The sequence below is a fragment of the Myotis nattereri genome (assembly GCF_964212035.1).
Source record: "Myotis nattereri genome assembly, chromosome: 2".
In the NCBI taxonomy this organism is placed as follows: Eukaryota; Metazoa; Chordata; class Mammalia; order Chiroptera; family Vespertilionidae; genus Myotis; species Myotis nattereri.
The window spans coordinates 146,234,937-146,249,121 of NC_138076.1; the positions used below are offsets into that span (position 1 = coordinate 146,234,937).

At 37.8% G+C, this 14,185-nt stretch overlaps 1 protein-coding gene across 1 annotated transcript in view; it reads right to left on the minus strand.

The window, feature by feature from the left end:
- TRHDE (thyrotropin releasing hormone degrading enzyme) overlaps positions 1-14,185 on the minus strand; it is a 378,007-nt gene that overhangs the window by 34,449 nt on the left and 329,373 nt on the right. Inside the window, exons 13-15 of the mRNA XM_081083285.1 lie at positions 13,657-13,804; positions 11,393-11,490; positions 10,812-10,919 (exon numbers count right to left, since the gene is read on the minus strand). Of these exons, the coding sequence (XP_080939411.1) occupies positions 10,812-10,919; positions 11,393-11,490; positions 13,657-13,804 (354 nt within the window). The remainder of the gene's footprint in view (positions 1-10,811; positions 10,920-11,392; positions 11,491-13,656; positions 13,805-14,185) is intronic.

Sequence of the window (14,185 nt, forward strand, 5' to 3'; positions counted from 1 at the left end):
TTTTACTTGAAAATTATTTATCAAAGTTTGCAATGTAATTTATTTCAAAAAACAAGATTCTTAATGGGATGAAGGTAAATCAAACAAAAAATTAGATATTCAAAGTTTGCAATGTATTTATGATTATCAATTATATACTAATAACAATTGTAATGAAAACCTAATTAAGAAAATAATTTAACAAAATTTTATAATGACATGAAAAAGTTGTTTGTCTGTAATATGCTGTGTGTGTTTTATATTACAGAGAAGTATGATATGGTTATCCAAAAGGTATTTTCAAGCAAAATGTATTATATTAGAATACAATTTGATGAAAGACAAAAGAAAACTATAAAATTTGTGACTATTTTAAATGACTAATGGTGGTTATAAAATAGATATGGTGGTTTGATTCCATTAGATACGTTTAGAGATCTTGAAATAATTTTATTGAAAAAATGTCTATTTACAATATGCTAGAAGTTAAATCCTTACAATTATCTTTAGGTGTTATGGAGAGTTTTAGAATTAGACTCTAAAATGTTATTTTAAGAAATTCAACCCTAACTGGTTTGGCTCAGTGGATAGAGCGTAGGCCTGGAGACTGAAGGGTCCCAAGTTCGATTCCCATCAAGGGCATGTACCTTGGTTGCGGGCACATCCCCAGTAGGGGGTGTGCAGGAGGCAGCTGGTCGATGTTTCTCTCTCATCGATGTTTCTAACTCTCTATCCCTCTCCCTTCCTCTCTGTAAAAAATCAATAATATATATATATATTTTTAAAAGAAATTCACATGCATAAAAATTTGAGGCCTTTTGGATTATTCTAGTGAATTGTCATTGATACCTTTCTCTTATCCTTTATATTCAAATAATCATTATCTACTGTCACTCTTCCTTCCTCAATCATGCTCAGATATGTCCATGTCTTCTCATTTCTACCACCAGCTCTAAAGGCTAGAAGTCTTCCCTGATCTTGTCCAATTTCCACATGACAGTTTCTCAGCTCTGAGTTTCATTTTTAGTTTTGTGTGATTATTTTTATTCTGAGCACCTTCTGCTTTCCTCCAACATTTCGTCCTGCCCCTGCCACTTCATCTTTAGGGTTTGTAAGGGATACCATTGTAATTAGCTGGTTACTAATAACAGGACAGGAGCCAAAGGGGGGCCAGACATTATAGGCATGCCATTTGGGCAGCTTCACCAGGGACCTGCAATTTCACACTCCCTAGGAACCAGGATGGCTTAAGCAGGGGTCCTCAAACTTTTTAAACAGGGGGCCAGTTCACTCTCCCTCAGACCGTTGGAGGGCTGGACTATAGTTTAAAAAAAAAAACAAACTATGAACAAATTCCTATGCACACTGCACATATCTTACTTTGAAGTAAAAAAACAAAACGGGAACAAATACAATATTTGTATTTGCATGTGGCCCGCAGGCCGAAGTTTGAGGACCCCTGGCTTAAGGGGTCCAACAAAAGGGAGATGAACCCATGCATAATGGATTGGAGTGAGTAGGGAAGGTGGCTGTCAGTCAAACCTGGAGACAGAGATCACTGGCCAGAATGGGCAGGACCCAAACAAAGGAGCTCTCTTTCTAGGCTCATGGCTCTCTTGTTCCTGCTTCCTTGCATTTTCCCGTATGTCCCACGGCCATGCAGACCCCACACGCAATGGACTAATGGAATACAGCAGGAAACATAAAGTAAGCTAGCCTGATGCTGGACTGGACACTGCTCCAATGTGTAGCCAGAACTCTGACCACTGGCTTTGGGTTTAGCTCTGCTGAAAGCAAAATGGGGCTTCTTCTATGACAGGACTGAGGGAAATGGGACCTTGGGAACACACGGGTTTGATTCCATGGAAATAAAACTTTCTACAATATCTCATCCTCCAATGAGAGTCTTAGAAAACTCATTTTCTCTCCCCACAATAACATTAGGACATGAACCACCTTTTCTCAATGCCAAGCAAGTAACAGGGGCTGGCATTGAATGAAGGAATGTTGCCCTCCAAGTGTCTAGCACAGTGTTTGACACACCATAGCTGCTCGATATATATACCCTTTAAAGATACAATAAAAATAAACATATATCTTTTATATAATAAAAAAAAGAACCCAAAGTGGACAAAATGTCAGAAAATGGTATGATTTATGTTCATGCACAGTGAGTATGAACTTTCGGACTGTGAGAGCTCATGCAAGTACCACATATTTGAAGGTCACGCCCCTGCTTTGGAAACAAGGTCAAGATTTGGAGAAGCTGACTGTGTTGTCTAAAGTCATAGCTGTCTAATGACAAACCTGGAGCAAAGCTCATTCCTCACCCTGGCTCACTGGGGTTTGGACAGCCCTGTCCTTTCCGCTACTCCATACAGACTCCCTGCTGTGTTCACTTGTCTGGAAAACTCCGATGCTGATAACTGAGCCCTAAAATGCCAGGGCTGGCTGGTATAACTTTAAGTTATTATTTACATGATTGATTTGTAGTAGGCTAACATACCGTAAGAAGAATACAAAAAGTGATATAAAGAACAGAAGACCACAATAACTTAGAAACATGGACAATAAGTTAGGATCTATGTTTTAGGGGAAGAAAACATGAGGATTCTGTACCATGATGGAAAGGGCCCTTTCTGCTTCCACGTTTATGTTCTCACTAAGAAAAGCAAACGTTAATGGACAGAGAGCAGACACCAAGGAGAGGAGCTTAGCTGGAGGTCTGTACCCTGTGAGATAAAATGACGTATGATGGCTGATGGAGGGATTTGTGCCATAAATATCAGCTGTTAAGGGGAGGAAAGAAAAAGTAATATTTACATCGAAGCCATAAAAGGCAGTATTTCTTAAAACAAGGGAGGAAGAAAGGGCAAATGTCCCCATACTTCTAATTAAGAATCTCTATCATGATATTTTCCTTTATCTTTTATGTTATAGGTTACATCCCTATATGTCAACTCATAGAAAGCGGTCTAATTTGGAAGGCACTTTATACATGTTCTATAATGTTCTATTCTCTACTGTTCCTCATTTCCTCATTTAAAAGGCACATTGCCCATGATGGAGGGGTGGTCAAAAAGTTACAAGGTAATTCCAAAGATGATTAATGTTTTGTGATTTTTTATAAGACCCAGATACCATTTGGCATTCCTTTATATATCTCCCATGATTTGTGTGGTTAGTAACAATTATCGCCATTTTTCAGATGATAAAACCAAGTGATTTTCCTAAGGTCATTTAGTGGAACATGTGCAATTTGATCACTGGTTTCTCTGATTCTGAAGACAGTAACCTTTCCCCACACTGTACCCAAACTGTGGTCCCAGATCATCATCAGCAGCAAAACCAGGGAACTTGTTGTAAATATAAATTATTGGGCTCCAGTCCACTGACGGAATCAGGATTCTGGAGGTGGGGGCTAGAAACCATTCAATGATTTTCATGCATGATCAGAATTAAGTACCAGAGACTTATGCCATGTAGCACAATCTGCATAAAATTACTGCTTATACTCAGCACAGAGAGTACCTGAGATCTGTTGGCTGTCTTTATTGTTTTCTCATTTTTGGAGTAAACATATATTACTGATATATGGTAATTTGACACACCACCACAAATCACTTGAAGTAAGGGTGAGAGAGCAGGCAGGTTGAGGGGGAAGCCCAGGTCCACCACCTAATGTTATATAATCTTGTCAAGTTACATAACTGTGAGTTTGGGATTTGTCTACTGTAAAAATGAAAATAAAAATGATGAGCTCATACTCAGAAAGCACGTTAGCCCAATGTCTAAAATGTAATAAATACTCAACAAAGTAAATGTAGTTTTCATTCTGATTATCATTGTTAAAGACAATCTACTTATATAAAACCATGGGTGGTATTCGTCACATACAGACAAATGAACACCGACGTAGCAGAAAGAAGTCAGTCCTACAGGGGTTGTCTTGGCAATGGCTGCACCCTCCCCCCAAGCAGTTTCATGTAAGGGCGGAGTTTGAGGCAGGAACCCTCCCAGGGAGCTTGGAGGCAGATCTTTCCAAAGTGTGCCACGCCAGCACAGCCTGGGGTGAACTTGAGTGGGGCAGCTGAAAGGCTTAGAAAGGCTAGGCAAGAGAATGAAAACCGGGTCTCAGTGTGACACTGCTTCTCTGAGACACAGCGACCACACCCACAGCCATGCCTTTATTTTATAGCAGATGCTACCAGACAAAGTAAGGGCCTGACCAAGATGTTTAAAAAACATTCTCTTGGGTTTCAGTCCTACTCAACTATATGCACCTGAACTCTATCAAGCCCACATCACTCAGGAACGTGGGGTTCGGAACATAGGTTCAAGCTTACAACTACAGCTGTTGGCTATAATTGTGCTGGGAGGGCCCTGCCCTCCAAGCTGGGACTTGCATGTGGCAATGAGAGGACTGTGCCCTCTCATCAGTCCAAGGCTTGAACCTGTCCAAAACACTGTAGCATCTCCCCACAATAAAGTTTTAATTCTGTTTCTTTGTTACTAATGTTGTGGCCCCACCCCATAACAAAGAAACAAAGGAAAATTTCCCCATCAAATTTCTGAATAGTATTACTCCTTCGGGAATGCCATGTCATAAATTAAAATTGAAAGTGGGTGCAACCATCATGCTATTGAGAAATCTCAATAGTAAGTGGGGTCTTTGTAATGGTACCATATTTATTATCAAAAGATTATGACCTAACATTATTGAAGCTGAAGTATTAACAGGATCTGCAGAGGGAGAGGCTGTTCTGATTCCAAGAATTAATTTGTCCCCATCTGACACTGGACTCCCATTTAAATTGATTCGATGACAGTTTCCCGTGATGCCAGCATTTGTGATGACTATTGATAAATCATAAGGACAAACTCTAGACAGAGTAGACATGTTCCTACCTGAACCCGTTTTTGCACATGGTCAGTTATATGTTGCTTTCTCTCAACTTTGAAGAGCATGTGATGTTACAGTTAAAGTTCTAAGTACTTCATCACAAGGGAAATTAGTCAAGCACTCTGAAAGTGTTTTCACTCTTAATGTGGTGTACAGGGAGATATTAGAATAAGTTTAAGCACTTTATCAGTTATTGTTTGCATCACTGTTGTTTTATATCATGTTTTTGTTGTTTTTATATCATGCCTCTGTTGTTATATCCTTTTGTTACTATTTATTTATTAATAAATTTATATATTATTTTCATATATATTTTACTAATTTCCTTTCATCTCTCATACTTCTATTATAGAGAAAGGGCAAATCGCAATATTAAAATATCTCTGCTAATTAATTCCCTTTTTAGAAAAATATATTTTATGATTTTTTACAGAGAGAAAGGGAAAGGGATAGAGAGTTAGAAACATCGATGAGAGAGAAACATCAATCAACTGCCTCCTGTAACTCCCCACTGGGGATGTGCCTGCAACCAAGGTACATGCCCTTGACCAGAATCAAACCTGGGACCCTTGAGTCCGCAGGCCAATGCTCTATCCAGTGAGCCAAACCGGTTAGGGCAATTAATTCCCTTTTAATGTGCACGAATTTCATGCACCGGGCTACTAGTAATATTAGTAACATTATAGTTAATTGCATGAGTAGTAAGGTTTATGTATTATGTATGCTTTAAAACTCCAGAGATGCTCCTCTTTTTATAATTTTTATCATGAAATGGACTTGATTTTTCCAAATTCGAGAAAAATTTCTAATTTGTTTCAATTCAATAAACATTTTGCATGCCCCAGAATGTACAAGGTATTCTGTTGTTTCACGTTATTTTTTTTTTTAAGTACAGTGATGATACAGCTACCAATTTATATATGTTAGAGAGTAGATATCTATCTATTAACTATATTTTTAATAAATACTTTAAATCTTCATCTGTATTGGCTTAAAGCTTTAAACTGTACATTTTAACATTATTTGAAAAATAATACATTACTACAAAATTAATGGACTGTGTTATTGTGGACACATTTAATTTCAGGTTAAATTTTTATTCAAGAAAACTTCACATTGCTATATTGTGATCTCTGTATACTTAACTGTAAATCTCAACAGTGTTTTTGGTTGTTTGTTTATGTTTTTATTGATTTCAGAGAATAAGGGAAAGATAGAAACTTCAATGATGAGAGAGAGAATCATTGATTGGCTGCCTCCTGCACACCACTACTGGGGATTAAGCCTGAAACCTGGGCATATGCCCTGACCCAGAATCTAACTGTGACCTCCTGGTTCATGGGTCGATGCTCAATCACTGAGCCACACAGGCCAGGCTCAACAGTGTTTTGATACAGAGGTTTTCAAATTACAATTCACCTGCAATAATGAAAGATTCTCTATATTTTACTCAGTGAAGCTCAGGCCAATTATTTCTTGTTTATTTGCACCAACCAATGAAAGAAACCACTAGCTGTCCCCTTTCTTATGCTTTTTATCCAGACAAAAAGGCTAACATCTTTCTATGTCTTTTTTTTAGAGTGAAATTTTCAAGTCTCCAACCTCCCTTTGTATCTGTATTGTCAAGATCTTTTATCTCTTGCATTGTTCTCTACCAAATGCTCAGCAATTTGTCTCTTTTCTGAAATGTGGTGTCTGCTGAACTTAGTCCCCAATTCACAGCCTAACAAGACCTGAATGTAGCTCAATATGTTTTTATGCATGACATCACCATTACAATTCAAAGCACTATGGCATTTGAATATTTTAACAGGAATCAGAACATTTACTCATTCAATTCATCACCCAGTGTAATTCTTGAATTTTTTTTCTCTCTGCTGCTACCATTTCTAGATTTTTATTGCACTTTTTGGTTCCGTTGTCTTGTTCTGCATCAGCTTTCACATCAATTTCATTTTTCTGAACCCAATGTCACTGATGTAACCTATCTCCCCAGCATATGAGATTAGGCTATATAGCAGCACAACACCCCAAATATTTGTAATCCCTGTTACTTCCATGCCTCTCTTTCTTTTAGATTTATTAACATAAATCCAGAGCGTCTCCCAAAATATTTTATAAGTATACTATTTCAGTACCTTGGAGGTTTTTTAAAGATCATTTTTAAGGTTCCACTTAAATGAAAACAAGCGAACAAACAAAATTGACTGGTCTGTTGTTCCAGGCTCATTTAAGAAGAAAACTTGCAGTTCCCTTTATTGACTCAGTATAAGAAAGTTAAACTCAGAAAAAGAAAAAAAAGTTAAACTCAGCACCAACTACAGGACTGCATTATTGTTTTATTATTAAGGTGTCATCCCAAAAATACAAATTAAACCTCTGATCTTCACACATAGTTAGCTAAGTATCACGTACCCTCGCACAGGAGGTCACTTGTATGTGCTGGGGCATGTCATATGGTTGGTTGAGCAAATTTTAGTCAACACAGAGCTAGTTTCACTTAGCATGTTTACTTGCCCTGTTACAAAAGAACACAAAGCAGGAAAGTATAAAAATGATGATGAAAATAACAAAAGCACCTTAAAGTATTAGGCCTAATTTTAATTGTTTTATCATGAAGAAATGGCAGAGTTATCAAAACCAAAATGAGCTGACACCTTCTTCATGAGCTTTCATTGATAAGGGATTATAGGAATGATGGGTTCTTCCAACTTGAAAGTCATAAAATGACAACAATCAAAGGAAACATCAATCTGCATGTCTGCCTTCTTCTGGGAATGCCCATCTCCGCACTCTACATACTCATAAGACACACCTACTCATACCTTCAGTCTGACCTTGTCCATGTAACAGTCCTACCCATCCTTCAAGAAGCAGATTTACTCCTCCAAGGTTGCCATCCCTCCCTTCCTTGTGTTTTAACCCTGTTCTTGCTTCAAAGTATCGCTATTTGAGCTCTGCTTCTTCTCTGCTTTCCAGCTACCAGCTGGTATTGAGAATCACTCAGTAAAATTGTGTTAGGTGTATTATTTAAAAAATAGCATTTTCCCAAAGTTATATTTTTAAATGTAGGAAGAGATATTGGGCTTGAACACTCTAGAGAAATTATGGTAATGCAATGGTACGAGTCCAATTTTAATAAATGGTAAGAATATCCTATCTAATAATAGACAAACATGGTAATTGACCGTACTTTCGCTACACCTCCCACTGGCTAATCAGCACAATATGCAAATTGACCCAACCAAGATGGCGGCCCGGCAGACACGCAGGTGAAGCAAGCAGGAGGCTTACTTGCTCCAGTGATGGAGGAAGCCAAGGTTCCCAGCTGCCTAGGCCCAGCTCTGAGCTCCAAAAGCAACAAAGTTGTAATTATAGAAGCTAAACAAACTCCAGATACCTGCTCTCAGCAGGCCATGGCCTCAGAGCTGGAGCGAGTAGGAGCCGGGTATCAGTTCCAGTGACAGCAACAAAGTTTCAATTATAGAAGCTAAACAAACCCCAGATACCTGCTCTCAGCAGGCTGTGGCCTCAAAGCTGGAGCGAGTAGGAGCCAGCTCTCAGCCCCAGTGATGGCAACAAATTTTCAATTATAGAAGGTAAATAAATCCCAGAATAAAAAAAAAAAAAGAAAAAAAGGAGAGGCTGGGAGCTTCAGTTGCTGGCCAGCCTGAAAATGGCCCTCAGCCCCTCATCCAGGCTGGCCAGGTACCCCAGTGGGGACCCCTACCCTGAAGAGGGTGTGACCAGATGAAAACAGCCATAAGCGCCTCACCCAGGCTGGCCAGGCACCCAAGTGGGACACCTACCCCGATCCGGGACACCCTTCAGGGCAAACCAGCCAGCCGCCACCCGTGCACCAGGCCTCTATCCTATATAGTAAAAGGGTAATATGCAAACTGACCTTAACAGCAGAAAGACTGGGAATGACTGGTCACTATGACACACACTGACCACCAGGTGGCAGATGCTCAATGTAGGAGCTGCCCTCTGGTGGTCAGTGCGCTCCCACATGGGGGAGCTCTGCTCAGACACAGGCTAGGCTGATGGCTGCCAGTACAGCGGTGGTGGTGAGAGCCTCTCCTGCCTCCTCAACAGCGCTAAGGATGTCAGACTGCAGCTTAGGTCTGCTCCCCGCTGGCAAGTGGACATCCCCCGAGGGCTGCCGGGCTACCAGAGGGATGTCTGATTGCCAGCTTAGGCCCAATCCCCCGGGGAGCAGGGCTAAGCCAGCAGGTGGTCATCCCCTGAGGGGTCCCAGACTGTGAGAGGGCACAGGCCGGGCTGAAGCCTGTCCCCACCACCCCGAGTGCACAAATTTTTGTGCACCGGGCCTCTAGTATGTTAATAAGAGTAAATTCATTAAATTGTTAAAAAACATCAGCTCTGAGAAAAGGCCTGTGTTGATTAAAAAAAAGAAAATAAACAAACAAAAAATAATCAAACAAAAAACAGGGGAAGAGAAACCACAATTTTTAAATAATGCATTTCACCTTTTTTCTCATATGCACACATGATTATGTATCTTAATAAAATTTTGTATGATTTCACTTTGAATAAATACTTATGGTTCCATAGTTTACGTCAATGTGGTAGAATTAAAGGAGGTGGTAAAAATAGGAATAAAGTTTTTATAATATTTTAAGTCTGAATAATAGTTTTCAGAAGACTTAGCAAAAAAGATAATCATTAGTAAAGTTGAACGATGAAGATGCTTTAGTTCTAGGGAAGACTAATGACAGATTTAATCACTGTCTTCAAGTATTTGATGGATCGATTGGGAGATAATAATGATAAAATATTTTCCTTCTTGGCTCGGTATAAGACCAGAAATTATTAACTTAAAGGGCAAACAGGAAAATGCTAGAGAAGGTGAGATATTATGACAAATTACTAAGTAATTCAGTAAAAGGTTTCCCTCAGAGTTTTAAAGCAGGATAACTACCTTTTGACCTGGAGTCAGATATGACAAATAAATCTAAATGATTCTCAACAAGGCCAATACCAATTTGTTTCATAAGTACATTATATTCTCGGTGGTTCTCTATGCTCAACTAGAGCAAATCCATTGCCCATGGGGTCACCCCAGCCACTCAGATCAGGGGCCAGTTTATTGTGGCATGTAGAATAGAATCATCTGAACAAATTATCCCCTAGTTCCTCAGCCTTATGATCAGACTCACCTTACTGCAAAGGCTGGAGAGGACTGATTATAAATTACCCAAAATGCAAAAAGCAATAAAAAATATGAAATTTGGAAATATAAAGCCACCTAAGAATGTTTAAAAAACTGCAATAAGAAGATCACTGACCTCTATTTTTTTTATGTTGAATATTCTTTGCATTAACATTAATGAGTGACATTTAGTGTAATATTCTTATTGAAAGTAATTATATTAAATAATTTTAACCTCCATAATGTATTAAAATACTGACTGTGAAATTCCAAGATAAGATATAAGTTTAAGGTCTTTGCCAAGGGTCACTGAAAGAGTAAAGATCTTTTTTATAACCTTTTTGTGTTTAGTTTTTAATATTAACACTATGCCCCCTTATGTCATATGCTTGCAGTTGTTTAATGAATAAATACCACAACCTTTATAAACAACCTTAAAGTTTGGCCTACACTTAATTATTTTGTTCTCATGAGATAGCTACGCCATCAAAATTCAAAATAAATTGACACCTATAGATGATGAATAAGGGTCTGATTTTCTAGAGTTATTTCAAAACTCTACCAAACCTTGCAAAGATAAATGCATTGTGGGTTTCATGATGTTGCCTAGTAAGCTGTGGACCTGAACCCAAGTCTTGCAGTGTCTTTTTTTCTTGTCCTGATTTTCCCCAGGAGATAAAGCGGAATGCATCCACTGAGAATCTGAAAGCATTATTGGGTCATAGGGAAATTTCAGGATTTGGTTGCATTTACCTGTTCCTGTTGCTGGAAATCCAATCTGAAATAAGTGTCGATGCCTGTTGGTGACAGTGCTTGTTGCCAAAGCTGCAGGCCAGCATTATAACTTCCCGACGGAGTTCTCTTATGTATCATCAAAGGAAAAAAAAAAAATGAAAGCAGTGTTAATATCTAGGGAGAAAGGGTAAGTCGTTACATTACACTACAGTAGATAAGTGAATAATTAGCAGAAAAATAGTTTTCAGATACGGAAATCCTGATTTCCTGAGACAGGAAAGCGTAGAAGTTAATCATATTAAAAATCTGCTCTGGAAACAGTTCTACTCTGAGGGGCATGGATTCAGAACTCAACCTCACCAAAAAAAAAAAAAAAAAAGCAGATCTTAAATTAAAACATAGCAAGAAAAGGCCTATGATCTCAGTACCAGGAGGTGGTAACTATATTCCCCACCGGCAGTCTTCCCAGGAAAGGGAAATAAAAAATGCAAAATGAGAGCAAGATCTTTTCAAGCTGCTAAAGTGACAATGGTAGTAGTAGTATGTTATTGTACACTTCAGTCAGGGGAAAAGAAGCAAGTAATAAAATAAAACAGTACTCATGTTGGTAGGACGCTTGAACAAGAGATCCATTAAAACTGTTTTTTGGCCATCCCAGCTTGATGTATGTTGTTGCAACTTGCTTTAAAATATATTCCTAAACAGGGATAGGGGAAATAAAGGTAATGTCAGTTTCAAACCTCTCCATAATGACAACTAAAATATATACTGAAATTAAAATATTTTCTAAATACTTTGAAATATATGTAAAATTTAGGCATGGTAATAATCTATTATAATTTTATTCAACTTAGTATTTCAAATATGGATAATAAGAATAAAATGCAATTGCTATGATAGAAGTCCACTATTTACTTCTTATTGAATGATTTGCACTATTATTTTTATGTCAATTTTTATAGCAAAACAAAGAAATAGAAATAATGATAGTCATGCATACTTATATACAAATGTATGTGGATATAGTTTATTAAAATGAGTACCTAATATTTATGCATTTTATATTAATAGAGCATATTTAATGTAAGCTTATATGTAGACCCAGCCAATAGCCTACCATTGTTGAATCTGGCATGCACAGAACAATCTTTAGTAAAATGACATGGTATTTCAAAGTCAATAACTCATTCAGCTCATAATATATTTAAATATTAATAGCAATGTAAGGTATGCTCTCCTAACTTTAATGTAGTCCTGAATTTCATCAAAGGAATGAAAGCACTAAAATTACAGTAAAAGCAGTTCTTAACTTTTACTGAAATTGAGGTGTCTGATGTGGTATACAAAAGTACAAATATATAGTAAAATGTATTTTACTTTTACAAAAGTTTAATATTGTAGTATTTCTGTGTTGAGAAAAGGGAAGTTTAATAAGTCTTTCTCCAGCACAGAAAAATTATGCCATAACTGTAGTGACACATTTCTTTGTATGACTGTTTTAAGGGTTTGGACAAAACTAACAGTCAAGCCAAAATTATTCCCATTCTATATAATAAAAGGCTAATACGCAAATTGACCAACTGGTGGAATGACCAGTTGCTATGACATGCACTGACCACCAAGGGGCAGATGCTCAATGCAGGAGCTGCCCCCTGGTGGTCAGTGTGCTCCCACAGGGGGAGCGATGCTCAGTCAGAAGCAGGGCTCACGGCTAGTGAGTGCAGGACGGTCTCGGGAGCCTCTCCCACTTCTGTGGCAATGCTAAGGACCTAAGCCGTCAGTCAAACATCTCCTGAGGGCTCCTGGACTGAGAGAGGGTGCAGGCCTGGCTGATTCCACCCCACCCCACCCCCCACCCCGCCAGCCAAGTGCACGAATTCTGTGCATCAGACCTCTAGTTTAAAAAGAATTTAAAACAGGTGTTTTTATGCAGGTTTAGGATAAGATAAAAAGAAACAATTCTGATAGACATCAGACAATTTAGATGGTTCTAATAAATAGATTTTTATAGCTATGGTCATCGTAATTCCAAATGTGTAGGTTAATTAACAGAAATAGAATAAGAACTAGAATAATTTTGTAAAACATAAGGAAGACTCTTAATATAACTAAATGCAAATAATAGTGCTCAAAGGTGATAAAAAGCACAGAGGTATATTCTCATCTGCAAAAGTCTCACTGATGATAAGACATTTAGGAATCAAAAGCTCATTAGCACTACTTAATCTTATTCAAAATGATTATTACATTAGATTAGATGGTATCAGCAGTGCAATTTTGGTTTACCAGGCTTGCAACTTAGGAAATCTGGTCAGGTAACACTTTGAAATGTTTGTCATGTCTTCATGTCTATTTGGATTATCTGTTGTTTGCTTTCTTGTGTCCCCTTGGACCCAATTATGAATGGGTTTTTGCCTCAATGTTGATCTTATCCGTGTTAATTAAGGAAGTGAATTGAATTCACTATGCCCTCTCAGATAAAAATAATGACTGGGAGCCTCTACCGAAACTGTCTATAGTCTGTTAAGATCTTTGCAATCCTTCTACCCAGGTTAAGTCCTTTGTGAACATAGAACCCTTTAACTCTTGGAAAGTAAGTTTGAACTTTAAGAATTCGCCATGTATATTTGTTCTTAAATTCTGAGGCATTTAAGCTTCATTGATACTTTTAGGCCAGAAAAAAAAAAGTAGCTTGTATTAAACTTCTTCAAGTAATTGTCATCATTGTTGCACAGAAAATCAGGGTAAAAATGATGACATGAATTAGAAGGAATCAAAATAACTCAGGGTCAGCTGGCTAAAGTAGTTAATGAGAAAATACTTTATCATCTGAAAATAGAAAGAAGAAAATATATCTTCTTACATTGAAGACATTGTATTTCTCCATGCGGTCCAGTAATTTATCCAGAGGATAAAGAGCTCGGCTGGCAGCGTGCCAAGGAAGAAAATCCTTCTCCTCAGACAGGTATCGGATAATCTCCAGGGGAATACTCTGAGGCAAATAGCCAGCTCTGCATAGCCAGAAAACGTCAATGTTAATTATATGCAAAAAAGGTACATGATGATGCAAAAATGAAGATTTTACTTATGCAAATAAGAGGCAGAACGCAAGATTCACCATGGTATAAAGAAGACATACTCACTGTTTTAAAACAAAATTACTCACTTTTTACATAAATATAGTTCTACTTAGGATGCCAATGCCCCTAAATATGTACAGAGTGGGACAGTTAAAGATTTATGTGAACATATAAACACCAACATGCATGGTTTTAGAAAGAAAGAATTGTGCAATTTGAATAAAATCAACTCTAGGTGTATTTCTTCAGAGAAACTCTTCAGAGGTCACAAGTCATTGAAAATAATTGATTGGGGAAATAAAATTTCCATTC